We start from the raw sequence: 27,435 nt of genomic DNA, 5'->3' as shown, positions 1-27,435 counted from the left end.
GAAAACTGCCCTGCCTCTTTAGGTCTCAACTCTTGTTGTCTTTCAAACTGCCACACCCTGAGGGACCAATAGAAATCTGCTTTTCCCAACCAGCTCCTTCAAGGTGACCTTGAAGGGGGAATGGGGGGAACTAATCATTGATGTTTCATTGCCCCAAATCACTGTTGTTGATTTGACCATCACTGATTATCTCCTGAAGGGTAAGAATAAATCTTGAGCGAAGACAGTACTTCTCTTCTATTTTGCGTGTAAGTGTGTGTGGGTGAATGAGAGTGACAGAGAGCGAGAGAGAGAAAAAGAGACAGGGTCTCTTTCTGTTGCCTAGGTTGGAATGGTGGCATGATCACAGCTCACTGCAGCCTTGAACTCCTAGGCTCAAGTGATCCTCCCAACTCAGAACCCTCAAACAGCTGTGACCACAGGTGCACACCACCATGTCCAACTAATTAAAAAAAATTTTTTTGTAGAGACACAGTCTCAGCTACATTGGCCTCTCAAAGTGCTGGGATTACAGGTGTGGGTCACTGCAGCTATCCTGCACTTCTTTTATAATTTTTTTTATAAACAAAAATAAAATAAAATTCACGTAGTAACATAAAAGTTACCATTTGAGCCAATTTTAAGTGTACAGTTCTGTGGCATTAGGTACACTCACACTGCTGTGCAACTATCACCGACATCCACCTCCAGAACTTTTTAATCTTGCAAAATGGAAACTCTGTACACATTAAACTCCCCATTCTCTCCAGCCCCTGGCAACCACCATTCTAACTTTATGTCTCTAAGATTTTGAGTATTCTAGGTACCTCATATAAGAAATCATACAGTATTTGTCCTTTTGTGACTGGCTCATTTTGCTTAACAAAATGTCTTTAGGGTTCATCCATGTAGGATGTTCCAGAATTTCCTTCCTTTTTAATGCCGAATAATATGCCACTATATGTATATGTCACATATTGTTTATCCATTCATTCACTGATGGACACCTGAGTTGCTTCCATTTTTAGTTATTGTGAATAATGCTGCTATGAATATGGGTATACAAATATCTCTTCAATACCCTGCTTTCACTTTCTTTGGAGTATGTATCCAAAGTGGAACTGCTGGATCATATGGTAATTCCATGTTTAATTCTTCAAAGAATCATCATACTGTTTACTCCTTTTCTTAAAATTTTAAGTCATATGGCCAATATTAATAATTATATCTTTCTAGTAAGATTCACACCTAGGACAGCAGTGGTCTGATGCTTTATTTCTAATGTTGTAACTATCCTACAGCTAATCAAGACACACCTTTAAATAACTAGACTTAATAATGACTGATGAGGAAAGTTGCATGCTACTCATCAGTCAACAAGCATCTTGCATACCTATGACCACCCAGCATGGGGTACAAAGTAATCTGAAGTCATCCAATCCTTCGGATTGGGTTCCAGTTATAGACAGGAACACAAAGGTAAATACAGCACAGTCACTGTCCTCAAGAAATTCAGGGAGAAAAGGAGGTAGACAGAAAAGTAAATGATCACAATAGGGCTAAGTGCTACCGTAGAGTACTTCTGGAAGTATACCCTTACCTAGAAATATAAGAATGCTAAGGCCGTGAAAATGTTTGCGGTTTCATAGGCTAATGTGAGTCAAATCTGTATGTTACCTATCTTTTGGATGTAAAGGCATAAGGAAGTCTGATACTTTTTAAAGGTCTCACTTGTTTAGAAAACCTCTTCCTTTTTCAGGTAGAAGAGTACCTAATTCATTTTTTCTTTTTTTGGCATCACCAGGAGATCAAAGAGAACTAAAAGGAGGAAGAATTCATTTATCTTCCTCTTACCCTGTCTCCTACACAATGAGAAAGTTTCCACTCTTACAAATGCAACGTTTAGGCTGGGTGTAGTAGCTCATGTCTGTAATCCCAGCACTCTGGGAGGCTGAGGCAGGTGCATCACTTGAGGTCAGGAGTTCAAGATCAGCCTGGCCAACATGGTGAAACCCCGTCTCTACTAAAAAATACAAAAATTAGCCGGGTGTGGTGGTGCATGCCTGTAATCCCAGCTACTTGAGACACTGAGGCAGGACAATTGCCTAAACTCGGGAGGCGGAGGTTGCAGTGAGCCAAGATATGCCACTGCACTCCAGTCTGGATGACAGAGCGAGACTCTGTCTCAAAAAAATAAATAATAAATAAGGCTAAGTTAAGGTGCTTATTTTATCAATGAAGAATTACCAATCTTGGAAACAACCCAATGTCCACTGACAGATGAATGAGTAAACAAAATGTAGTAAGGCATGGTGGCACAAGCCTGTATACCCAGCTACATGGGAGGCTGAGGTGGGAGGATCGCTTGAGCCCAGGAGTTTGAGGTCAGCCTAGGCAACACAGCAAGACTCTATCTCTAAACAAAACCAAACACCCCAAAAAACTTATAAACAAAAGATATTATATATAAATAACAAAATGCCATTCAGTTTTAAAAAGGAATGAAATTCTGATTCAGGCTATAATATAGATGAATCCTGAACATATGCTAATTGAAACAAGCCAGTCACAGGACAAATATTGTATGATTCTTCTTCTATGATATACCTAGAATAGTCAAATTCATAGACAGAAAGCAGAATGGTGGTTGCCAGAAACTGGGAGAAGAGGGGAGTGGACTTGGTGTTTAATGGGTATGGAGTTTTGGTTTTGTAAGACTAAAAAGTTCCAGATGATGGTGATGGTTGCACAAAAATGTGAATGTACTTAATGCCACAGAACTGTACACTTAAAAATGGCTAAAACGATAAATTTTATGATACATATCCTTTACCATAGTAAGAAACAAACAAAAAGAATTACCAATCAAAAAACAAAAAACATAAAAATAAAAAAAATAAAAATCACAACCTTCTGATCATGTAAAATGTATGTTTTGTGCTGCTGTGAGGAGGATCTCTTGGCTGCCTCCAACATCTTCCTTTTATTTATTTTTTGAGACGGAATCTTGCTCTGTCACCCAGGCTGGAGTGCAATGGCGTGATGTCAGCTCACTGTAACTTCCACCTCCCAGGTTCAAGCAATTCTCCTGCCTCAGCCTCCCGAGTACGTGGGATTACAGGCACGCACCACCACGCCAGGGTAATTTTTATACTTTTACTAGAGATGGGTTTTCACCATGTTGGGCAGGCTTGTCTCAAACTCCTGACCTCAGGTGATCTCCCTGTCTTAGTTGGCCTCCCAAAGTGCTGGGACTACAGGCGTGAGCCACTGCGCCTGGTCCAACATCCTCCATTTTTTTTTTTTTTTAAATTTGAGATGAGGTTTCACCCTTGTTGCCCAGGCTGGAGTGCAATGGCACAATCTTGGCTCACCCACTACAACCTCTGCCTCCAGGGTTCAAGTGATTCTCTTACCTCAGCTTCCTGAGTAGCTGGGATTACAGGCATGCGCCACCAGGCCTGGCTAATTTTTTGTATTTTTAGTAGAGATGGGGTTTCTCCATGTTGGTCAGGCTGGTCTCGAACTCCCAACCTCAGGTGATCCACCTGCCTCGGCCTCCCAAAGTGCTGAGATTACAGGCGTGAGCCACCACGCCCAGCCCAACACCTTCCTTTTAAACTTACTTTATTTATCAGTAATTAATAAAATTCTTGAAGTACTAAAAACAAAACACTGACATTTACCTGTTTTTAATTGCATCACTTACCACTTTAGAAGGCAGTTTCTGAAAAAGTTCGCTAATGAGATGTCCTGATGGATTTGTAGCTACAACTATGGCTTCAAGAAGCTGTTCCAGGATCTCCTTCAAGTAAGTTGGAGAAGACTGGTAATGTGGAGAAAAAGAGTACTTTGTAAGAAAAATAATAAAATGCTGAATATTACATAGCTTCTAAAATTGTAAAGCTAATTCATACGAGCAACTTTTTTTTTTTTGAGATGGAGAGGCTGGAGTACGGTGGCACAATCTCAGCTCACTGCAACCTCCACCTCCTGGGTTTAAGCAATTCTCCTGCCTCAGCCTCCCGAGTAGCTGGGATTTTAGGCGTGCGCCACCAGGCCCAGCTAAGTTTTATATTTTTAGTAGAGATGGGGTTTCACCATGTTGGCCAGGCTGGTCTCAAACTCCTGACCTCGTGTCCGTCCACCTCGGCCTCTCAAAGTGCTGGCATTACAGGCATGTGCCACTGTACTTGGCCAAAAAAGCAACTCCTAACCAGTACTTATTTTAACTCCAAATTTCAAGAATACCCCATGATGTTCTGATGCTGGACACATGCACTGTATCCCTAGAATAACCTATATGAACCTAATGAGGCTCCTTATGCTATTTTTGCAATTAAATCCCTTGTAGTAGGTCCTTTTATTGAACCTTTTTCTACAGTAAACATTGTAATGGCAAAGTTTAAGTGCTACAAATGTGAAATGAGCAACCGAGCAGGAGAAAACATGTCCCATAATAGTTGGTCATTTCTATATCTGCTGTTCACATCTATTGAAGTCTTCATATTCTTACAGGACAATGACTACTTACATAAAGTTGGGACTACATACTTTTCACCATGGGGTGCTCTACCAGGTCTAACAACTGAATTCAAATTAACTCAAAACTAAATAGCGATTAAGTAAATCAATGTACACCATTTCTGCTCTTTAGACTGACTGGTTTATACCTAGCTTAGTCACTGTTTCAACATAGGAAGTATATGCCCCAAAGAATACTTGACCAGGGAGGGTCCAAGTCTGAAGCAAGTTTCTAGAATAAGCAATGGAATGTCTCAGTCAAGGATTAAATGATGCTTCTAGTCCGAATCATTCTTTGTACATATAAAATAAAGAGTAATGGTTTTTCCTTGTTTAAATCATAAAAGTAAAGGTATTCTATCTCAATACAACAGAAGCTCTTTTTATTTAGTATAGTCTCAATTTTAAGGTTCAGCACTTTTTTCTCACCACTCTGTTGCCCAGGTTGGAGTGAAGTGGCGTGACCACGGCTCATTGCAGCCTCAAACTCCAGGGCTCAGGCAATCCTCCCACATCAGCTTTTCAAGTAGCTGTGACCACAGATGTGTACCACCATGCTTGGCTAGTTTTTTTTACTTTTTGTAGACATGGGCATCTCACTATGTTGCCCGGGCTGGTCTCAAACACTTGGGCTCAAGTGATCCTCCAGTCTCAGCTTCCCAAAGTGTTGGGATTGCAGGAGTGAGCCACCGCGCCAGTCCCAAGAAAATCATCCTTGATTTAAACATTAGAAACCTGAAAATGTCTTCTCCCTCCATGAGAATCATAGAGCTATAAAGAGGCTTGGGGTCTGGCATGGTGGCTCACGCCTATAATCCCAAGCACTTCGGGAAGCTGAAGTGGGAGGATCACCAGAGGTCAGCAGTTAGAGACCAGCCTGGCCAACATGGTGAAACTTCATCTATACTAAAAATACAAAAATTAGCTGGTATGGTGGCAGGCATCTGCATTCACAGCTACTTGGGAAGCTGAGGCAGAAGAATCGTTTGAACCCAAGAGATGGAGGTTGCAGTGAGCTGTGATTGTGCCATTGCACTACAGCCTGGGCCAAAGAGCAAGACACCGTCTCAAAAAAACAAAATTTGAAAGAGGCTTGGGAGGTATAAATGGGAACATACAAGATCCTCCCAATTTCTCATCAATTATGCACTACAGAAAGAAATATGGGCAAGTCCTAAATGTAGGCATTTTAATTTTTTGACTAGAGCCCTGAAGCTCTACACTAAGGGTGGGGCCTCTGCAAGCAGTGTTCTACTGAAGAAAGCATGGGTTGCTTCTCCTGCATTTATATGAGAGAGTAAAATTCCAGGAAATTCCTAGTTTTAGCCTTCTATCTAGTTCCAATCACTTAATTACTTAAATTGACAAGGTGCTGAGGAACTATATATTTATATATCATATATAAAATATAAAATTTTACACATATAAAATATATATAATATACAGGAACTATATGTATATGTGTGTATATATATACACATATATATATATACACATTTTTTTTTTTTTGAGACAGAGTCTCATTCTACCACCCAGGTTGGAGTACGGCGGCATGATCTCAGCTCACTGCAACCTCTGCCTCCCAGGTTCAAGTGATTCTCCTGCCTCAACCTCCCAAGTAGCTGGGACTAAAGGTGCCCACCACCATGCCCAGCTAATTTTTGTATTTTTAGTAGAAATGGGGTTTCACCATGTTTGAAACCAGGCTGGTCTCAAACTCCTGACCTCAGGTGATCTGTCTGCCTCGGCCTCCAAAAGTGCTGGGATTACAGGGGTGAGCCACAGCACCTGACTAGGAACTGTATTTTGAGACTCTAATAAGTAATTACACTTTTGAGAAATTCACCCATCACTGCTTCTCTGTGTTCCAGCAAAAGGTCTATGTAGATAAGTTACAGAAGAAAGGGGAATACTCCGCATTGTGCTTCTTACAATTTAGCTGTAGAAGAGTTCTGATCCCTTCTACTATTCTTTTTTTCTCTTTTCAAACATGTCTTTTTACTTTCTTTTTTCATTTTCTTTTTTGAGATGGAGTCTCACTCTGTCGCCCAGTCTGGAGTACAGTGGCGCCATCTCGGCTCACTGCACCCTCCACCTCCCAGGTTCAAGCAATTATCGTGTCTCAGCCTCCTGAGTAGCTGGGATTATAGGCATTTGCCACCATGCCTAGCTAATTTTTGTATTTTTGGTAAAGATGGGGTTTTACCATGTTGGCCAGGCTGTTCTTGAACTCCTAACCTCAAGTGATCCTCCCGCCTTGGCCTCCCAAAGTGCTGGGATTACAGGTGCGAGCCACTGTGCCTGGCCATGAAGCATGTGTTATTTATTTAGTAAATATTTATCAGCACTTACATGCCAGGTATAGTGTAGATATAAGGAATAAATGAACAAGAAGATACCTGCTCAGGAGCAAACATTCTGCTTGGGGGAAGAGAGAAAAACAAGTAAACTAGTATGCTATTTCACATATAGTGACATTATAAAAACTGAAGACAACCCTGTGATGACAGGGTGGGGTAGGAGCTGAAAAGGAGGAAGGCAAAGCAAACAATTTAGATAGGGTGGTCAGGAAAGTCCTGTCTCAGTAGATACCACTTTAGATGGTGTTAGAATAATAAAAAAGAGACAGTCACGGGAAAAGCCAAAGGAAACATCTTCTAGCAGAAGAACAACTGCAAAATTCCAGCGGTAGAAACACACCTAGTATGTTCTAGGAACAGTAACCATTCTAACCTACAGAAATATTCCTCACTAAGGTGATTACATTCCAACTTCTAATCACAACACTGCCTTCCCTTACATGATGTCTCAATGTAACAACACTGGACTAATCCTTGATAATATCAAGATTCTCTTTAAAACTGAGCAGGAAATATGCATTAATGTAAGTACAATTCATGAAAATCACCACACATGGCACACATTGTCCAGAATATCCTAGGATCCCTTAAAAATGGAGTGGGGCTCTCTGGCTGAATGTCCTTTTATTCTCCCAGTTACCAATACAATTGCACAGGAATTCTAGTTGCCCACAACATCCCAGAGGGAATCACAAGCAGGGCCCTCTCTGCCTTCCAAGAGCCCATCCACCACAATTTCCAGCTGCACACTTACTCCTTCAGTCACTGTGCCCTGATTGTCTTGCCCATCTTCATCATCATCTTCATCATCTGCTTCTCCTTTCTGAACAAACTCATTTCTTGTTCGAAGGTACAAATCCCAGAGTTTGCAAGCAGCTTTATATTCAGGAGAATCTGGCTGTACATTAGCAAAAAGAAAAAAAAAATCACTTTAGTAATGTATTGGAGATTAGTTGCTACTTTTAAAGTGTCTGCTTCAGCAAAGACCAGTATTTTGACACAATTTTGAAAATTCTATTACAAATTTTAACATCCTCATGATTAAAACATACATGGGTCTTAATCCCACTTCCAAAAAATTACATGTATGTTTTAAAGACATTCTGAAATCAAATTATTTATGTCTTATCTCATTACAGAAAGACTTGAGGCAGAAGACAAATGATTTGCTAAATTAAAACTAATTATGCCCGGGTACGGTGGCTCACGCCTGTAATCCCAGCACTTTGGTAGGCCAAGGCAGGTGGATCATGAGGTCAAGAGATCGAGACCATCCTGGCCAATATGGTGAAACCTCGTCTCTACTAAACACACAAAAATTAGCTGGGCATGGAGATGCGTGCCTATAGTCCCAGCTACTTGGGAGGCTGAGGCAGGAGAATCGCTTGAACCAGAGAGGCAGAGGTTGCAGTGAGCCGAGATCGTGCCACTGCATTTCAGCCTGGCGACAGAGCAAGACTCTGTCTCAAAAAAAAAAAAAAAAAAAAACAACCCCAAAAAACCCAAAAAACTGGCCGGGTGCGGTGGCTCACACCTGTAATCCCAGCACTTTGGGAGGCCGAGACGGGAGGATCACGAGGTCAGGAGATCAAGACCATCCTGGCTAACATGGTGAAACCCCGTCTCTACTAAAAATACAAAAAATTAGCCGTGTGCAGTGGTGGGTGCCTGTAGTCCCAGCTACACGGGAGGCTGAGGCAGGAGAATGGCGTGAACCTGGGAGGCGGAGCTTGCAGTGAGCCAAGACTGCGCCACTGCACTCCAGCCTGGGCGACAGAGCAAGACTCCGTCTCAAAAAAAAAAAAAAACCCAAAAAAACTAATTATTACTGATACACTAAGAAAGACAACTTAAAGGATAAGATTTGACTTAAAGGATAGACGCTAATGACTGTTGTTATTAATATTTCTAGTTTGAAATTCCTTAATACCTTGTTTCAAAATGTCTGTTCATGAAGTATAGCGGGTATAATAAAGTCTTGACTGAAACCTTCTAGTTAAAACAACATTGAATGCAAACTTTAAAAAAAAAAACTTTAAAAATGCATACATGGGATGCCAATAGGAAGTAAGGATGTTCATAAAATTAAAGGAGTAAAAGCAAGAACCCAGATGAAAACCCAGAACACTGAAGTCAAATGTTCACTTTATGGGCATTCATTTGTGATAAAACAAGCTTTGATTTCCAAGGCTTCTCTGGGCAGCAAGGAGGGAAGACAAAGGTCAAGGTCTACCAGAAGCTGGGAATCCAAAGGCCATGGCTACACTGTTAGTGGGAACTCAAATCAATTTGTTTCTGCACTGCCAGGGAGCAAGGAGGACTGCCCATCTCAACCTCTACCTATCTAAACTCACGCCTATCTCAAACCATGGCACTGAGAGGAGAGGAGAGGCGTGAAATGAATCTCTGAGAACTCGTCATCATAAGTTAGCCTTAACAAAGACAGGGCAGTCATCCTGGACAAGCAACAAATCATTTCTGGATGAAACCAACTTCAATTTAATGCTCCAGTGATCTCTAGAGATAAAGTTCCAAGAAATATGAACTCATAGTAAAAAATCTTGAGGCACATAAGAATCAAAGAATCACAAGAGAAAGCTAGCAAAAATGACAGTGAAACTAAACAAATATATGTATTAGATACTGGAATTCAAATATTAGATTATCAGAATAATCTGCCATAGAATAAAAAACAGGTGTGTTCTGGCCAGGGGCGGTGGCTCAAGCCTGTAATCCCAGCACTTTGGGAGGCCGAGGCAGGCAGATCATGAGGTCAGGAGATTGAGACCATCCTGGCTAACACAGTGAAACTTGTCTCTACTGAAAATACAAAAAATATATCACAATGAAACTATAAAATACAAAAGAGAAAAAGATACTAAAGACAGCTAGAAAAGACAGATAACCTTTAAAGGAACTACAATCATACTGACAGATGACTTCTCAATAGCAAAAAGGAATGAAGAATAAAGAAAGTCGCAATAATGAATGGTACTGACTCTACAAATCAATATTATTATTATTATTATTATTATTATTATTAATGTTTTTAAAGACAGGAGCTCACTGTTGCCCAGGCTGGAGTACAGTCGCATGGTCATAGCACACTGCGGCCTTGAACTCTTGGGCTTAAATGATCCTTCCACCTCAGCCCCTCAAGTAGCTGGGACTACTGGTGCACGCCACCATGCTCAGCCAATTAAAACAATTTTTTTTTTTTTTTTTGGTAGAGATGGGGTCTTAGTACACTGCCTAGGCTGATTTCAAACTCTTGGCTTCAAGCACTCTTCTGCCTCAACCTCCCAAAGCGCTGGGATTATAGGCATGAGCCATCATGCCTGGCTGAATAGTATTTTATGGCAGGGGTCCCCAACCCCCAGGCCACAAACAGCTACCAGTCCATGGCCTGTTTGGAACTGGGCCACGCAGCAGGAAGTGAGCAGCAGGCAAGAGAGCATTATGGCCTGAGCTGCTCCTATCACATCAGCAGTGGCATTAGATTCTTATAGGAGTGTGAACCCTATTGTGAACTGAGCATGCAAGAGATCTAGGTTGTGAGCTCCTTATAAGAATCTAATGCCTGATGATATGAGAAGGAAGAGTTTCATCCTGACCTTGCCCCCCACCCCTCACATCCACTGCTGTCCATGGAAAAATTGTCTTCCACAAAACTGGTCCCTGGTTCCAAAAACCTTGGGGACCACTTTCTACGAGATTCAAAAATTGCCACAAAAGAACTAAAGTACACAGCACCAGCATTATAAATAAGGAAAAGAGTGACCAGAGTTGAATTATTCTAAAGTCTTTGTATTGTTTGGAGGATTAAGATCCTGATTAGCTTCTGGCTTTGATAAGTTAATTATGCATACTAAAACTTCTTAGATAAGAACTAAAAGATTATCCATAGGTGTTACAATTTCCAAATTTTAGAGGTAATAAGAGGAAAAAAGTTTTGAAAAAAATGAAATCAAAAGAAGGCATAGAGGAAAAAAATAACAAAATGCATTGAAGTGCAAAATACAGAAACTGAGCAAGGTGGTGTGCACCTGCAGTCCTAGCTACCTGGTAGACGGCAGTGGGAAGACTGTTTGAGTCCACGAGTTTGAGTCTGGCCTGGGCAACTTAGTGAGACCTCATCTTTAAAAACACTTAAGGCCAGGCATGGTGGCTCACGCCTGTAATCCTAGAACTTTTGGGAGGTCAAGGCAGGCAGATCACCTGAGGTCAGGAGTTCAGGACCAGCCTGGCCAACATGGTAAAACCCCATAAAAATACAAAAATTAGCTGGGCATGATGGTGGGTGCCTGTAATCCCAGCTACTCGGGAGGCTGAGACAGAAGAATCGCTTGAATCCGGGAGATGGTGGTTGCAGTGAGCCAAGATCGCACCACTGCACTCCAGCCTGGGCAGCTGAGTGAGACTCTGTCTCAAAAATAAATAAATAAATAAATAAATAAATAAATAAATAAATAAAAAGATTAAAAAAATAAAAAAAGATGAAATGAATAGAGTAAAAATTTAGACGGTAGAAACGTATCTAAACATAATGGTAATTACTAAAACTATGAAGAGTTGAAATGCTCTAGTTAAAAGATAAAGATTATACACTGGAGTAATAGGAGTTCATATATATGTTGTTTACAAGACATACCTCAGCATTAAAAGAATATGAACATGTTAAAAGTATAAGAATGAACAAAACAAACTAGGTAAACACCAAAATAAAGCTAGTGTAACTACATTAATGTCAAACAAAACAGACTTCAAATAAAATACATTACTAGTAATAAAAAGGGCTACCACATAATGCCAAAAAGTTCAATTTACTAGGATAATATAATGATTTTAAACTGGTATGTTCCTATTTGCATGATTTCAAAATATATAAGGCAAATAGTAACAGAATTATAAGGAGAAATAGACAAATTGATAATCAGAGTGTAAGATTTTAAAACACTGAATTCAGTAAGTGGAAAGTTCATGCAGACAAATCAGTGAGGATATAAAAGATTTTAAAAGGACTGGGCACAGCAGCTCACACCTGTAATCCCAACACTTTGGGAGGCCAAAGTGGGTGGATCACCTGAGGTCAGGAGTTCCTGACCAGCCTTGACAACATGGTGAAACTCCATCTCTACTAAAAATACAAAAATTAGCTGGACGTGGCGGCACATGCCTGTAATCCCAGCTACTTGGGAGGCTGAGGAAGGAGAATCACTTGAACCAGGGAGTCGGAGGTTGCAGTGAGCCGAGATCAGGCCACTGCAACTCCAGCCTGGCAACAGAGCAAGACTCCATCTCAAAACAAAACAAAACAAAATAAAATAAAAACCCAAAACCAAAACATTTATAGTTTCAAGAATAAACTTAACAACATATTTGCAGAATCTTTATGAAGAAACATTTAAAGCTTTACTAAAATACTTTTAAAAAGATGTAAATAAATGAAGACATACCAAATTCACAGACTGGAACAGTCAACATTATGTAAATTTTCACTAATATTCATCTACAGTCAATGCAATCACAATAAAAATTCAAAAAAAATTTTTTGTGTGCTTGTTGACTTAACACACTAATGTAAAATGCGTACGAAATGGCAAAGGGTAAAGTGTAGTTAACCTGCTTTCTAACCAGAAAAAGAAGTATAAAGCAAGCTGGGCATGGTGGTTTATGCCTGTAATCCCAGCACTTGGGTGGCTGAGGAGGGTAGATAGCTCGAGCCCAGGAGTTCAAGACTAGCCTGGGCAACGTGGCGAAATCCCGTCTCTATCAAAAATACAAAAAATCAGCCATGTGTGATGGTGAGCACCTGTAGTCCCAGCTAATCAGGAGGCTAAGGCAGGAAGATTGCTTGAACCCAGGAGACGAGGGCTGTAGTGAGCCAAGATCACGCCACTGCACTCCAGCCTAGGCAACAAGAGAGATCATGTCTCAAAAAAAAAAAAAAAAAAATTTATAAAGCCAAAGTAATTAAGATAGAAATAGAATGGCCTATTAGAATAAAAGGACAGAAATAGATCCATGAATACATGAAAATGATGACAGCAGTGACTGCGAACAAACGCAGAGAGAATAGTGTTAGTTATACCCGTGGGAGAAAAATTGATTCCTACCTTATAAAAGACTAAAATCAATCCCAGCTACATTTATTCCTACCTTATAAAAGACAAAAATCAATCCCAGCTGCATTAAAGGCTTATGTGAAAGACAAAACTATAAAACTTTAAGAAAAGCATGTAATAGAAGAATATCTTGGGCAAGAGAAATCTCTGAAACAAGATACAAATAAACTCATTTAAAGATTGATAAATTTGATTATACTAAAATAAAACATTTCTGTTCATCAAAAAATACCATGAAAGGTAAAAAGATATGCACACAGTGGGAAAAGATATTTAAAACACACAAAATCAAAGAAAAAAAATATATATATAAAAACTAACACACATAATCAAAAAAGGTTTAGCATCTAAAATAATTAAAAAATTTTGTCTGGGCGCGGTGGCTCACGCCTGTAATCCCAGCTTTGGGAGGCTGCGGCAGGCGGATCACAAGGTCAGGAGATGGAGACCATCCTGGCTAACATGGTGAAACCCCGTCTCTACTAAAAATACAAAAAATTAGCCAGGCGTGGTGGCGGGCGCCTGTAGTCCCAGTTACTCTGGAGGCTGAGGCAGGAGAATGGCGTGAACCTGCGAGTCGGAGCTTGCAGTGAGCCGAGATCGTGCCACTGCACTCCAGCCTGGGCAACAGAGCGAGACTCCGTCTCAAGAAAAAAAAAAAAATTTCTATGGCCAGGCATGGTGGCTCATGCCTGTTGTCCCAGCACTTTGGGAGGCCAAGGTGTGTGGATCACTTGAGGTCAGGAGTTCAAGACTAGCCTGGCCAACATGGTGAAACCCCATCTCTACTAAAAATACAAAAATTAGCCGGGCGTGGTGGTGGGCACACGTAATCCCAGTTACTTGGGGGGCTGAGGCAGGAGAATCACTTGAACCTGGGAAGAAGAGGCTGCAGTGAGCTGAGATCGTACCACTGCACTCCAACCTGGGCAACAGACCTTGTCTCAAAAAAAAAAAAAAAAAAAAATTTCTAAAGCCACGAGTGGTGGCTCATGTCTGTAGTCCCAGCTACTCACAAGGCTGAGGCAGGAGGATCACTCGAGGCCGGGAGTTTGAGACCAGTCTGGGTAACATAGTGAGACTGTCTCTAAAAAAAAAAAAGAAAAAAAAAGTTCCAGAAATATGAAAATGACCAACAACCAAGAGAAAAATGGGCAAAAGATTTCAACAGACAGAGGAAAAATAAGAATAGTTCATAATCACATGAACGTGGGTTGGGCACAGTGGCTCACGTCCACAATCCCAGCACTTTGGGAGGCCAAGGCAGGCAGATTACTTGAGCCCAGGAGTTCAAGACCAACCTGGGCAACATGGTGAAACCCTGGTCTCTACAAAACATGCAAAAATTAGCTGGGCATGGTGGTACATGACTGAAGCGCCAGCTACTCAGAAGGCTGAGGTGGGAGAATTGCTTGAATCTGGGAGGTGGAGGTTGCCGTGGCCAAGATCTCACCACTGCACTCCAGCCTGGGTAACAGAGCAAGACTCTGTCTCAAAAAATAATAAATTAAAATATGTAAATAAATAAGAAATAAAACTCATATGAATGTTCAGTCTCTTTACGAATAAGACAAATACAAACTCAAGCCACATAAAGAAACTACTACTCACCTGCCAGATTTATAAAGAAGCCAATTATCAAATTGGTATCTTCCAAATTTCATAATTTCTTACCTTATAATAGGCCTTTGCATTGTTAAAAAGAAGCTGGAAGTCAGCAGTCAGCAAATTAACATCATCATACTCTTCCATTTTTAGTTTCTGTTGGATTTTCATCAAGTCAATGGGCTGAGAAACCACTTCATAATAGTCTGGTTGATTTCTGTTATAATTTAAATTTTTTTAAAGGAGATATTAATCTGAAGCTTACAAAAAGTTGTATTTCAAAACTATTTATGGTAATGTTCAATATCCCAAGTGACAGGCATATTAGAATCTTTCACGGACTTTGGAGCTTACTAAAAAAAAAAAAAAAAAAAATCCGCAATCAAACTCACATTAGAACTAAAAGAGAGTAACAAAAGCAAGATGCCCATGCATTCCCTTTTCAAAACATGTTAATGATATAAAAACCTAAATTAACACCTGTGATGATCTTTTCTATGCTAAATATTTAATGTTTAGGGCACCAATGCTAAACCTGTGTCAATGGCATCTTTTATAAATGAAAATGATTTACCTTTCATAGTGCTCAAAAGTGTGAAAACAGATACATGTCTCAACTCTCTTTATAAACTTACAAAACGGACTCTTTCTTCAGTAAGTGAGCACATAAATTTTTTCTGCCAAGTACTATCAAATGCCTGTTATAAATGCTGCTTTAATACCAATTACTAAAATTACAAAGGACAAAGATGAGCCCTTGGCTTAAGTAGCTTAACAAAGATGAGCGGACATCAGATACATCTAAACACAACCAAACTCTTAGAAAAAAAAAAAAAGCATGGGACTAAGAAATACAAAATTTGGCTTTGTGGTTATACCTTGAAGGAGAGGGGTAGTGAGGAACACAAAAGAAACTTTGGAGGTAATTACAATGACAAAATTTCTTAAAATAATTAATTTATTTAATTCCTTAAATAATTTTAATGACAATTTCTTAAGTTCCCAAAATAACATCTTGGGTTTAGGGTTCATGGATGTTTAGTATTTTTTCTGGCTTTCTTCAAATGAAGTTCCATGAAACAAGTAAACCTTCTGAAAAACGATGTGACTATTTTCTCAATTCTGCACAGGGGTAGGTATTCAGCCCCATTCTACATGTGTAAGAGATAAGTTATTACAAATAACATCATGGCAATTAAGACTTAAATCTCTCTTGAAATCTTAGCGGACAAGTTATAGCCATTCTTTTATTATGCATATTTAAATTATTTTTAAATTTGTATTCTGACATAAAAGTTGCAAAAATAGTACTTTTTTCCGAACCATTTGAATAAGTTCTGACATGATGCCCCATCACGCCTGATAATTTAGTGTTTGTTTCTCACAAACAAGGACCACAGCTCAACCATCAAAATCAGGATGTGAATGTTAATACAGTACAGTTGACCACTGAACTGTGCAGGTCCACTTACATGAAACTTTTTTCAACCAAAAAAATCAGAATATTGAGATATCAGAGAAAAAGCAGAAAGAATACTGATGTTGTCAGTGGTATCAAGGAACCTTCTCACAGCAAACATTAGGGCTTTGATAACTTGATATCCAAGATGGTCCTCTCCATTTGGGCCTACTGGACCCACAGTCCAGTGCTCTTTGCTGAGGCAGGACCCCAGCAGTGTCTCAAGCTAAGGGGACTAAGGCAGGACCCCAGCAGTGTCTCAAGCTAAGGGGACTGAGGCAGGACCCCAGCAGTGTCTCAAGCTAAGGGGATTATCTGTAGACAATTGAGAATTCAATGAAGACATGTGCCTAGAAAGGACACTATCCCCCAGAATCACTGCTACAAGGTTCCTCACCAATTTTTAGAATTACCACAAAGACAAAAGAAAAATCAGGATACCAACCTCTCACTCTATGTCATATGGTCAAAACAGGGTCTCCCCATTTCAAAATGAAATAGTTCTAATTTCTAACAGTACTAATTTTTTCCACTGAAATCAAACATACAGAAAACCATCAAAGGTAAGAATCATCCTTATAATCCAGAATAAATAGCACTATTTGCATTTTTATAGACATTCTTCCAGACTTCTCTATAGGCACATGTACGCACAAACCAAATTTAACATAAACAGGATTATATTGTATGTTCAAAACAACTTTTTTCTTTAAACAATAGGTGAAGGCAGTCTGGCGTACAGCTGCAAAATAGCCAAAACGCAAAGTTTTAATCAGCATAATGAGAAACACTAGCCCTGGTGTGCAGAGAGCCTGTGGGCTACTCCATACCCCATTCTCCCTTCTTCCCAGGATGACAGCATTCTAAGCTGCTGCATGGCTACTAATAAGACCATATTCTCAGCCAGCATGGTGTTGCATGCCTGTAGTCCCAGCTACTTGGGAGGCTGAGGGAGGACTGCGTGAGCCCTGGAGGTCAAGGCTGTAGTGTGGAAAGATGGTGCTTGTGAGTAGCCTGCATTCCAGCCTATGTGACATGGCGAAACCTTGTCTCTAAGGAAAACAAAACAAAACAAAACAAAATCTTAAAGACCATATTTATTCTCCAGCCTCACTGCAGCTAGGTTCTAGCCAATATGAGAGCTGAAGTGTGTCACATCCAAGTCATGTCCTTAACATTCATTCTTTTTCCATACTGGCTGGAAGGTAGTTGTGGTAGTGAGTCATCTCAGACCGTGCAGGCAAGGGTGATACCACAAAGATCGCAGAATAGAGTTGGCCAATACTTGTACCTTGACAACTTCACAGAACAGAACTTTTACACAAGAGAAAGAAATTTCTCTTTTGTTTCAGCCATTGTTGATTTGGATGTCCTAGTACAAAGCAGACTAATAAAGTAACTAAAACAAAGTATCAAAAAGGTATTCACAAATTGTGTAGCTCTGAGCAATACTAATTATCATAAATACTTGAGAAAAAATATACATTCCACAGAGGTGCATCAGAGAAAGCCACCATTACCTTTGAGGTTGTAACATGACAGTGGTCCAGCACCCAAGGTGTGTATCCTCTGTCCCTCACCACTAGCCTGCCGGTGAAAAGGAGGCAGCAGAGGGACGGTATCTTCTATAAAAGGTGTTTTGTATACTTCAGTATGATGCTGCTACTCTAAACCACATAATGGTTAAGAGCACAGGCTTTGGAGTCAGAACGACTTTAGTCTGAACAACAGTTATCTTTTAGTAGTTACAAGAACTTGTGCAAGTTCTCACCTATAAACTGGGATAACTCAGAATTTTAAATAAGATATGGTCGGGAAAATGCTTGGTATTGTGTCTAGAATGTGGCAAACAATAAATACATGCTTTTACTACTTTATGCTAATTAAATAACTTTCAGAAGACTATTACTGATAAACCAACTCAAATATGGAGACAGTTACCTCATTTTAAAAACAATGCTTCCTTTTTGGCCATGGCTAATTTGGTAATTTACAGGGCTCTCCTAATTCAGAATGATGACACTGCACTCTCAGTGGCTCACTCGTTGAGGTGAGAAATTTGTCTCCAGTTCAACTTACAGTTCGGTAGCTACCCACTGTAGCATCAACAGTCATGAATGAATCTAAATCTTTAGTTAACTCACAGCTTTCTACAGCTGCTGTAACAAATTACCACAAACTTGAAGGCTTAAAACAAAACACATTTACTATATTAGTTCTAGAGGTCAGAAGTCCAAAATGGGTCTCTCTGGTCTAAAATCAAGGTATTGGCAGGACTGCATGCCCTCTGGATGTCTAGTACAGAGCACCTAGTGAAAAAGATTTCCTCGCCTTTTTCAGCTTCTAGATCTCACCTGCATTCCTTGGCTTGTAGTCTCTTTCCTCCATCTTCAGAGCCAGCAGTAGAGCATCTTCAAATCTCTGACTGAACTTGTCTCCCTCTTCCCCACTTAAGGACCCTTGTGATTACACTGGACCCACATGGATAATCCAGGATAACCGCTCCAATTCAAGATCAGCTGATTAGCAAACTTAATTCCCCTCCGCCATGTAACACAATATATTCACAGGTTTCAGGGATTAGAATGTGGAAATATTTGGGGACCACTTTTCTAACACTCTCATATATGTTTTCAGAACAAATAACTTCAATTCCCAGATGGTTTTTTTTTTGGTTTTTTTTTTTTTTTGAGTCAGAGTTTCACTCTTGTTGTCCAGGCTGGAGTGCAATGGTGTGATCTTGGCTCACAGCAACCTCTGCCTCCTGGGTTCAAGTGATTCTCCTGCCTCAGCCTCCCGAGTAGCTGAGATTATAGGCGCACGCCACCATAACCGGTTAATTTTGTATTTTTAGTAGAGATGGGGTTTCTCCATGTTGGTCAGGCTGGTCTCGAACTCCTGAACTCAGGTGATCCACCTGCCTCGGCCTCCCAAAGTGTTGGGATTACAGGCGTGAGCCACCACATCTGGCCAATAGCCAGAGTTTTGAAGAGAATAGTGATTATATTTTGACAGCAAGAGAGGAAAGATGTTCTAGTTAGCGGAACATACCTTCCATAGGAAGGTGTGTGCAAGATGACTCTGTGTAATTTAAAAAACTGATCCCATGCCGGGCGCGGTGGCTCACGCCTGTAATCCCAGCACTTTGGGAGGCCGAGGCGGGCGGATCACGAGGTCAGGAGATCGAGACCATCCTGGCTAACACGGTGAAACCCCGTCTCTACTAAAAATGCAAAAAATTAGCCGGGCGAGGCGGCGGGCGCCTGTAGTCCCAGCTACTCGGGAGGCTGAGGCAGGAGAATGGCGTGAACCCGGGAGGCGGAGCTTGCAGTGAGCCGAGATCGCGCCACTGCACTCCAGCCTGGGCGACTAAGCGAGACTCCGTCTCAAAAAAAAAAAAAATAAATAAATAAATAAATAAATAAATAAAAAACTGATCCCTTTTAAACATCACTGCGACAACTTCAATACTGTCTTAAGAGCTAAAAAATTTTTTTAATGAATTTTTAATTTTTTCGAGACGGAGTTTCGCTCTTGTTGTCCAGGCTGGAGTGCAATGGTACGATCTCAGCTCACTGTAACCTCCACCTCCCGGGTTCAAGCAATTCTCCCACCTCAACCTCCCAAGTACCTGGGATTACAGGCACCTACCACCACACCTGGCTAATTTTTGCATTTTTAGTAGAGACGGGGTTTCACCATGTTGGCCAGGCTGGTCTTGAACTCCTGACCTCAAGTGATCCACTCACCTCGGCCTCCCAAAGTGATGGGATTACAGGCATGAGCCACCGCGCCCAGCCATAAGAACTATTAATTTTTATACAGACTGTGTGAACCAGGTATTAAAAAAAAATGAAACAAAAAAATTAAATAATTTAAAAAATATGCTTCACTCTCAGCCAGGCGCGGTGGCTCAAGCCTGTAATCCCAGCACTTTGGGAGGCTGAGGCAGGTGGATCACCTGAGGTCAGGAGATCGAGACCAGCCTGGCCAATACGGCGAAACCCTGTCTCTAATAAAAGTACAAAAAAAATTAGCCCGGCATAGTGGTGTATGCCTGTAATCTCAGCTACTCAGGAAGGCAGGAGAATCGCTTGAACCTAGGAGGTGGAAGTTGCAGTGAGCCAAGACTGTGCCACTGCACTCCAGCCTGGGCAACAGAGCAGGACTCCATCTCAAAAAAAAAAAAAAAAAGAAAAGAAAAGCTTCTCTCTCATGGAATTAGAGAAAAGAAGAGCAAACTAAGCCCAAAGCTAGCAGTAGATAATAAATAGAAAGGTGGGCCAGTGCAGTGGCTCATGTCTGTAATCCCAGCACTTTGGGAGGCTGAGGTGGACAGATCACTTGAGGTCAAGAGTTTAAGACCAGCCTGGGCAACAAAGTAAAACCCAATCTCTACTAAAAATACAAAAATTAGCCAGGCATGGTGGCACATGCCTATAATCCCAGTTGCCTGGGAGGCTGAAGCATAAAAATCGCTTGAACCTAGAAGGCAGAGGCTGCAATGAGCCATGATCATGCCACTGCACTACAGCCTGGGCAACAGAGCAAGACATTGTCTCCAAAAAAAAAGAGAAAAAGATAGAATGCAGATAAATGAAATTAGAGAACAGAAAAACAATTTTAAAAATTAAACAAAGAGTTTTTTTTTTTTTAAAGATCAACAAAATTGGTAAATCCTTAGCTAGACTAACTAAGAAAGAAAGAGCTGGGCACAGTGGCTCACGCCTGTAATCCCAGCACTTTGGGAGGCCAAGGTGGGCGGATCACCTAAGGTCAGGAGTTCAAGACCAGCCTGACCAACACAGAGAAATCCCATCTCTACTACAAATACAAAATTAGCTGGGCGTGGTGGCGCATGCCTGTAATCCCAGCTACTCGGGAGGCTGGGGCAGGAGAACTGCTTGAACCCGGGAGGTGGAGGTTGTGGTGAGCCATGATCGAGATCGCACCACTGCACTCCAGCCTGGGCGACAAGAGCAAAACTCTGTCTCAAAAAAAAAAAAAAAAAAAAAAAAAGAGAGGCTGGGTGTGGTGGCTCACACTTGTGATCCTAGCACTTTGGGAGGCCAAGGTAGGAGGATCACTTGAGCCCAGGAGTTTGAGACCAGCCTCGGCAACACAGGGAAACCATGTCTCCACACACACAAAAAAATATGTATATATCTATCTATCTATCTATATATATCTCCTTACCTAACATTACATATGTATTTTTTAATATATGTTGCATTATGTAAGAATCCAGCATGTTTTTACATATATGAACAAAAAAACACATTATACGTAGCATATATATATGTTTACTATGTAAATACACACATATATAAAATATATATATTTGCCAGGTATAGTAGCATGCAGGTGATAGGACTGCTTGAGTCCAGGAGGTTGAGTCTGCACTGAACTGTGATTGCCACTGCACTCCAGCCTGGGTGTCAAAGCAAGATCCTGTCTCAAAAAAAGACAGAAAGAAGGAGGGAGGGAGAGAAGAAGGAAGGGAGAAAAGAGATGCAAATAACTAAAATCATAAAGAGGAGACATTACAACCAATGCCACAAAAATAAAAAGGATTATGAGAGAGTTCTAGGAAAACATGTATGCCAACAAATTAGATAAACTAGAAGAAATGGATAATTTCCTAGAAACACACAACCTACCAAAGAAATACAAAGCCTGAGTAAACCTATAACTAGTAAGGACACTAAATCAGTAATAAAAAATCTCCCACAAAGAAAAAGCCCTAGACTGATAGCTTCACTGATGAATTCTAACCAGACATTTCAAGAACTAACACCAAGCCTTATGAAACTTTTCCAAAAAACTGAAGAGGAGAGATCACGTCCTAACTTATTCTATGACGCTAGCATTATCCTGATACCAAAGCCAGACAAAGACACTTCAAGAAAACCACTGATCCATATCACTTATGAACACTGATGCAAAATTTCTCAATAAAATATTAGCAAACTGAATTCAGCAGCATATTACAAGGATTATACACCATAACCAAGTGGGATTTATTCCACGGTGAACACAGTGTTGAATAGAAGTGGTGAAAGTGGACATCTCTGTCTTGTTCGTGATCTTAGAGGAAAAGCTTTAAGTCTTTTGCCACTGAGTATGTTGCTTGCAGTAGTTAAAATGTGTGCTACAGGTATAAAAACAAAGGGAACAAACGGAGCCTAGAAATAACCCTCACATACATGGTCAAGCGAATTTTGACAAAGGTGCCAAAACCATTCAAAGAGAAAAGCAGTCTTTTCAACAAATGATGCTGGGAAAACTGGATATACACATATAAAGAATGAAGCGGGATCCTCACCTAAACACTACTTATAAAAATTAATTCAAAATGGATCAAAGGCCTAAATGTAAGAGCTAAAACTATACAACTCTTAGAGGAAAACTGATATGGTTGTGCTGTGTCCCCATTCAAATCTCAACTTGAATTGCATCTCCCAGAAATCCTATATACTGTGGGAGGGACCCAGGGGGAGGTAACTGAATCATGGGGGCCAGTCTTTCCCATGCTATTCTCGTGATAGTGATTAAGTTGCAAGAGATCTGACGGATTTATTAGGGGTTTCCACTTTTGCTTCTTGCTCATTTTTCTCTTGCCACTGATATAAGAAGTGCCTTTCACCTCCCACCATGATTCTGAGGCTTCCCCAGTCATATGGAACTGTAAGTTCAGTTAAACCTCTTTTTCTTCCCAGTCTCGGGTATGTCTTTATCAGCAGTGTGAAAACGAACTAATACAGTAAATTGGTACCAGTAGAGTTGGGCGCTGCTGAAAAGATACCCGAAAATGTGAAAGCGACTTTGGAACTGGACAACAGGCAGATGATGGAACAGTTTGGAGGGCTCAGAAGAAGACAGGAAAATGTGGGAAAGTTTGGAACTTTCTAGAGTTTTGAATGGCTTTGACCAAAAGCCTGATAACAATATGGACAATAAGGTCCAGGTCTCAAATGGAGATGAGGAGCTTGTTGGGAATTGGAGTAAAGGTGACTTTTGTTATGTTTTAGCAAAGAGACTGGGGCATTTTGCCCCTGTCCTAGAGATTTGTGCAACTTTGAACTTGAGAAAGATGATTTAGGGTATCTGGCAGAAGAAACGTCTAAGCAGCAAAGCATTCAAGAGGTGAGTTGGGTACTGTTTAACGCAATCAGTTTTATAAAAGAAGCAGAGCACAAAAGTTTGGAAAATTTGCAGCCTAGTCCTGTCCAAGAGAATCCTGATTAATACAAAAACATAGGGGAAAAGCTTCATGATATTGGATTTGGCATTCATTTCATGGATACAACACCAAAGGCACAGGAAACAAAAGAAAAAGATGACATAAACTTTATGAAAATTAAAACCTTTTGTACATGAAAGACACTGTACAAAATGAAAAGGCAACCTACAGAATAGCTCTGTCACCCAGGCTGGAGTACAGTGGCATGATCTCAGCTCACTGCAACCTCCGCCTCCCAGGTTCAAGCAGTTCTCCTGCCTCAGCCTCCCAAGTAGCTGGGATTACAGGTGCCCACCACCACGCCCGGCTTTTTTTTTTTTTTTTTCTGAGATGGAGTTTCACTCTTGTCATCCAGGCTGGAGTGCAACGGTGCGATCTCGGCTCACTGCAACCTCCACCTCCCAGGTTCAAGCGATTCTCCTGCCTCAGTCTCCCAAGTAGCTGGGATTAGAGGCGCCTGCCACCAAGCCCAGCTAATTTTTGTATTTTTAGTAGAGACAGGGTTTCACCACGTTGGCAAGGCTGGTCTTGAACTCCTGACCTCAGGTGATCCACCTGCCTTGGCCTCCCAAAGTGCTGGGATTACAGGCTTGAGCCACTGCTCCCAGCCTTACGCTGGCTAATTTTCATATTTTTTAGTAGAGACAGGGTTTCATCACGTTGGCCAGGCTGGTCTTGAACTCCTAGCCTCAGGTGATTTGCCCACCTAGACTTCCCAAAGTGGTGAGATTACAGGCTTGAGCCACCGCGCCCAGCCAGTACTCTTTTTTAAATATTTATTTTTAGGCAAGCTCTTGCTCCATCACCCAGGCTGGAGTGCAGTGACACTCATGGCTCGCTGTAGCCTCAAGCTCGTGGGCTCAAACAATCCTCCCACCCCAGCCTCCCTAATAGCTGGGTCTATAGGTAAGCACCACCACACCTAATTTTTAAAAAATTTTTTTGTAGAGATGGGACTTATTATGTTGCCCAGGCTGGTCTCAAATTCGTGGCCTCAAGAGATCTTTCTGCACAGGTCTTTTTGGTTTTGTTTTTGTTTTTAAGAGTCAGGGTTTCATTATGTTGCCCAGGCTGGTGTCAAACTCCTTGGCTCAAGCAATTCTCTTGCCTCAGTGTCCCAAACAGCTGGGATTACAATCCTGTGCCTGGCTCAAAAAATCAAGTAGGTGGGATTATAGGTGCATGTTACTGTGCCTGGCTCAGATTTTTTAATTTAAAAAAAGCTTCACCACTCTGGGAGGCCGAGACGGGAGGATCACAAGGTCAGGAGATCAAGACCATCCTGGCTAACCCGGTGAAACCCCATCTCTACTAAAAAATGCAAAAAACTAGCTAGGCGAGGTGGCAGGCGCCTGTAGTCCCAGCCACTCGGGAGGCTGAGGCAGAACAGTGTAAACCCGGGAGACGGAGCTTGTAGTGAGCTGAGATCCGGCCACTGCACTCCAGCCTGGGTGACAGAGCGAGACTCCGTCTCAAAAAAAAAAAAAAGCTTCACTACAGCTTGACTACTAAAAACTAAAATTGGACCCCAGTATACTTAAGCCATTCCTGCCAACAAAAAGCTCAATTTCCAAACACTTTAATAAACATGGACTCTGGACCAAATCCCCCCCAACTGTACTGATGTGCTTCCAACTTACCTTCGCTTTGGTGCCCTGATGAAGAGCTCACAGAGAAGTCTGCCCTGTTCATCCTTATAGTCTCGGATGGTGTTATAGAGTTCATGGCACACGGCAATCTACACATTAGCAAAGGAGAAAATCACTAAAAACGTGAACAGAAAGCCAATGTAGATGTAAGAATTATTTTCTATTCTTCAATAAAAGACAAGTAGAGAAGAAATATGATGACTCTCAATATTACCAAACACGCTGAAGTCTGAAATATGCTGACAGTATATCTCCTTTCAAACAATCAAGTTGACTAACTTTTTGGTATCTTTCATCAGATTTATGTTCCTGGTGATTTTGTCTTTTAAACTAAATCAGTTCATCACTCTCTTGCTTAAAGCCATCCAACAGAAGGGTTTCTCACTTCACAGAGAATAAAATCTAAACTCCAAACATTGCTCGTGTGGGCCCTACATACTCTGAATGGGGGGAGCTTGCCAGTTTCCTTCTCCTTCCTGACCATCTACTGCTCTGTAACCAAGACACACAAAACTCATCCCTGACCCAACCCCTCTGCACTGGTTCTCTCTGTCTGGAACTCTCTTCTAGGGAATTCAGGCCAAAACAGTCCAAATCACCCAAAATTTTCCTCTTAGCACTTATTACTAGCTGAGGATACATTATTCTTTATTTGTTTACTTGTTTATATTCTACTCCCCCCCGGAATCTAAGTTCCATGTGAAAAATGGGCTTGTTTCCCACATGGTTATATCCCAACCATGAGAACAGTGCTTGTCACATGATAGTCACATAGTTTTTTGTTGAACGAATATATGATGTAACATACTGAAATTATTCATAAGATCACACTATTACTCTAAGACTTAGCTGAATACATAATATTCATAAAAAAAGACTATCAATCAACAGAATCTTAAAAAAGTGGAGACGCCTTGCATCGTACCAATTTTATCATTAAAGGGAAGATAGGGGAATCGTGGGAAAAGCAGACAGAAACCATGTAATCCAAGTTACTCACAGGATCTACAGTTGGAAGATTGGAAAGTCTCCTCCTTTTCCTGCTTGGGCCTGGTGTTGACACAGAATGGTGCCCATCATCAAAGTCCCCGCTGACACTGCTGGAAGGGGAGGTAGCTCTTCTTCTCTTGGAACCCATGGAATCCAACTTCTTCTATAAGAAATAATTAGCCATGTTCTTACATTTAAATAGACTCTGTCACCAAGTCTTCAGCTGGTCATGTGCCACCAAACTCCTGGCTCACTTAGGAGAATATTTTAACATGTTGTAGTTTAACTAGCTATAAGTGTGTGTGTGTGTGTGTGTGTGTTTTAAGCCCTGGACTTCCTTGTTTTAGTCTTTCACTTACCAGAATGTTATACTTTCAATTTTGATGGGACAAATTCAACAAAAGCATATTCATTTGTATATCATCCATCTTGAGTGACAACTAGCTCCAAATTTGCCCTAGACTGGAGTTTCCCAACCTACATGTAGTAGTACAATAGTGTGCTGAAGGTATTAAGCCTTCAGCCCATGAGGTAGTCAGGCAGACCTGGGGTATAAAGGCCCCAAGGTATCCAATTCTGGAGTCAGCACCTCATCTGCTTCTCCATGTGCCTTACAATTATGATCATTTGCTAGGTGGGCCATCACGTGGAAAAGAACAAGAAGCAGAGCCTAGGACAAATGAGTAGTGCAAAAAGGTAAGGGGACAGAGGACAATTAACCTTCTAGTATTTTAGATGTACTCTAAAATTAATACCCTGAAAATGAATGTTCTCGATTCATTAAAGCAGGATCCACAAGACATATCCCTGGAAAACACTTAATGAGACTTGCTATACCTAGACAGAAGTACAAACTGTCCTTTGCAACTCTTCTGTTAATTCAAACTAATCTCCTTTTAGTGATATGACGTACTCTAACACTTTTAACCGTAACTATTTATAACACAAGAAATGCAACCACTGAAATGATCTGCTACAGACAGTATATACCCAAGAAAGTCCTGCAATGCTTATATCGTAATATAATCTAACAATACTATCAAACAGTATATTGTGATTTGAAAGGCCTTTATCTTTATTTATTTATTTTTTTAAGGTAGAGTCTCGCTCTGTCACCAGGCTGGAGCACAGTGGCACGATCTCTGCTCACTGCAACCTCCGCCTCCCAGGTTCAAGCGATTCTCCTGCCTCAGCCTCCCAAGTAGCTGGGACTACTGGTGTGTGCCACCATGCCCAGCTAATTTTTGTATTTTTAGTGGAGACGGGTTTTCACCATGTTGGCCAGGATGGTCTCGATCTCTTGACCTCATGATCCGCCCGTCAAAGGCCTTTTTCTAAAGCTAAAAGAAAAAAAAGACCCAGTTTCACTCATCAACACTGAATGTACTGATCCTTCAGTACCTGAGGTAGTCAGGCAGGCCTGGGGTTCAGAGGCCCCAAGATATTTACTTCTTGAGTCAGCATCTCATCTGCTTTTCCATGTGCCTTACAATCATGAAGA

General features: G+C 41.0%; 1 protein-coding gene across 40 annotated transcripts in view; it reads right to left on the bottom strand.

Moving 5' to 3' along the window:
* Positions 1-27,435, bottom strand: part of PBRM1 (polybromo 1) — a 151,468-nt gene that overhangs the window by 118,936 nt on the left and 5,097 nt on the right. For 32 of the 40 annotated variants that reach the window (XM_017955406.2, XM_021934344.2, XM_021934345.2 and 29 more), the window contains 5 exons: positions 25,945-26,097; positions 24,936-25,033; positions 14,663-14,810; positions 7,618-7,761; positions 3,689-3,805 (listed from right to left, as the gene is read on the bottom strand). In XM_017955406.2, coding sequence (XP_017810895.1) covers positions 3,689-3,805; positions 7,618-7,761; positions 14,663-14,810; positions 24,936-25,033; positions 25,945-26,082 — 645 coding nt within the window. In that variant the 5' untranslated portion in view covers positions 26,083-26,097. The remainder of the gene's footprint in view (positions 1-3,688; positions 3,806-7,617; positions 7,762-14,662; positions 14,811-24,935; positions 25,034-25,944; positions 26,098-27,435) is intronic. The other 8 variants (XM_031663298.1, XM_017955412.3, XM_017955408.2 and 5 more) reach the window with 1 other exon arrangement.

The sequence above is a fragment of the Papio anubis genome, chromosome 2 (genome assembly GCF_008728515.1).
Source record: "Papio anubis isolate 15944 chromosome 2, Panubis1.0, whole genome shotgun sequence".
Taxonomy (NCBI): domain Eukaryota; kingdom Metazoa; phylum Chordata; class Mammalia; order Primates; family Cercopithecidae; genus Papio; species Papio anubis.
The sequence above is the reverse complement of the archived record's forward strand: the minus strand, read 5'-3'. Positions and strand labels throughout refer to the sequence as shown.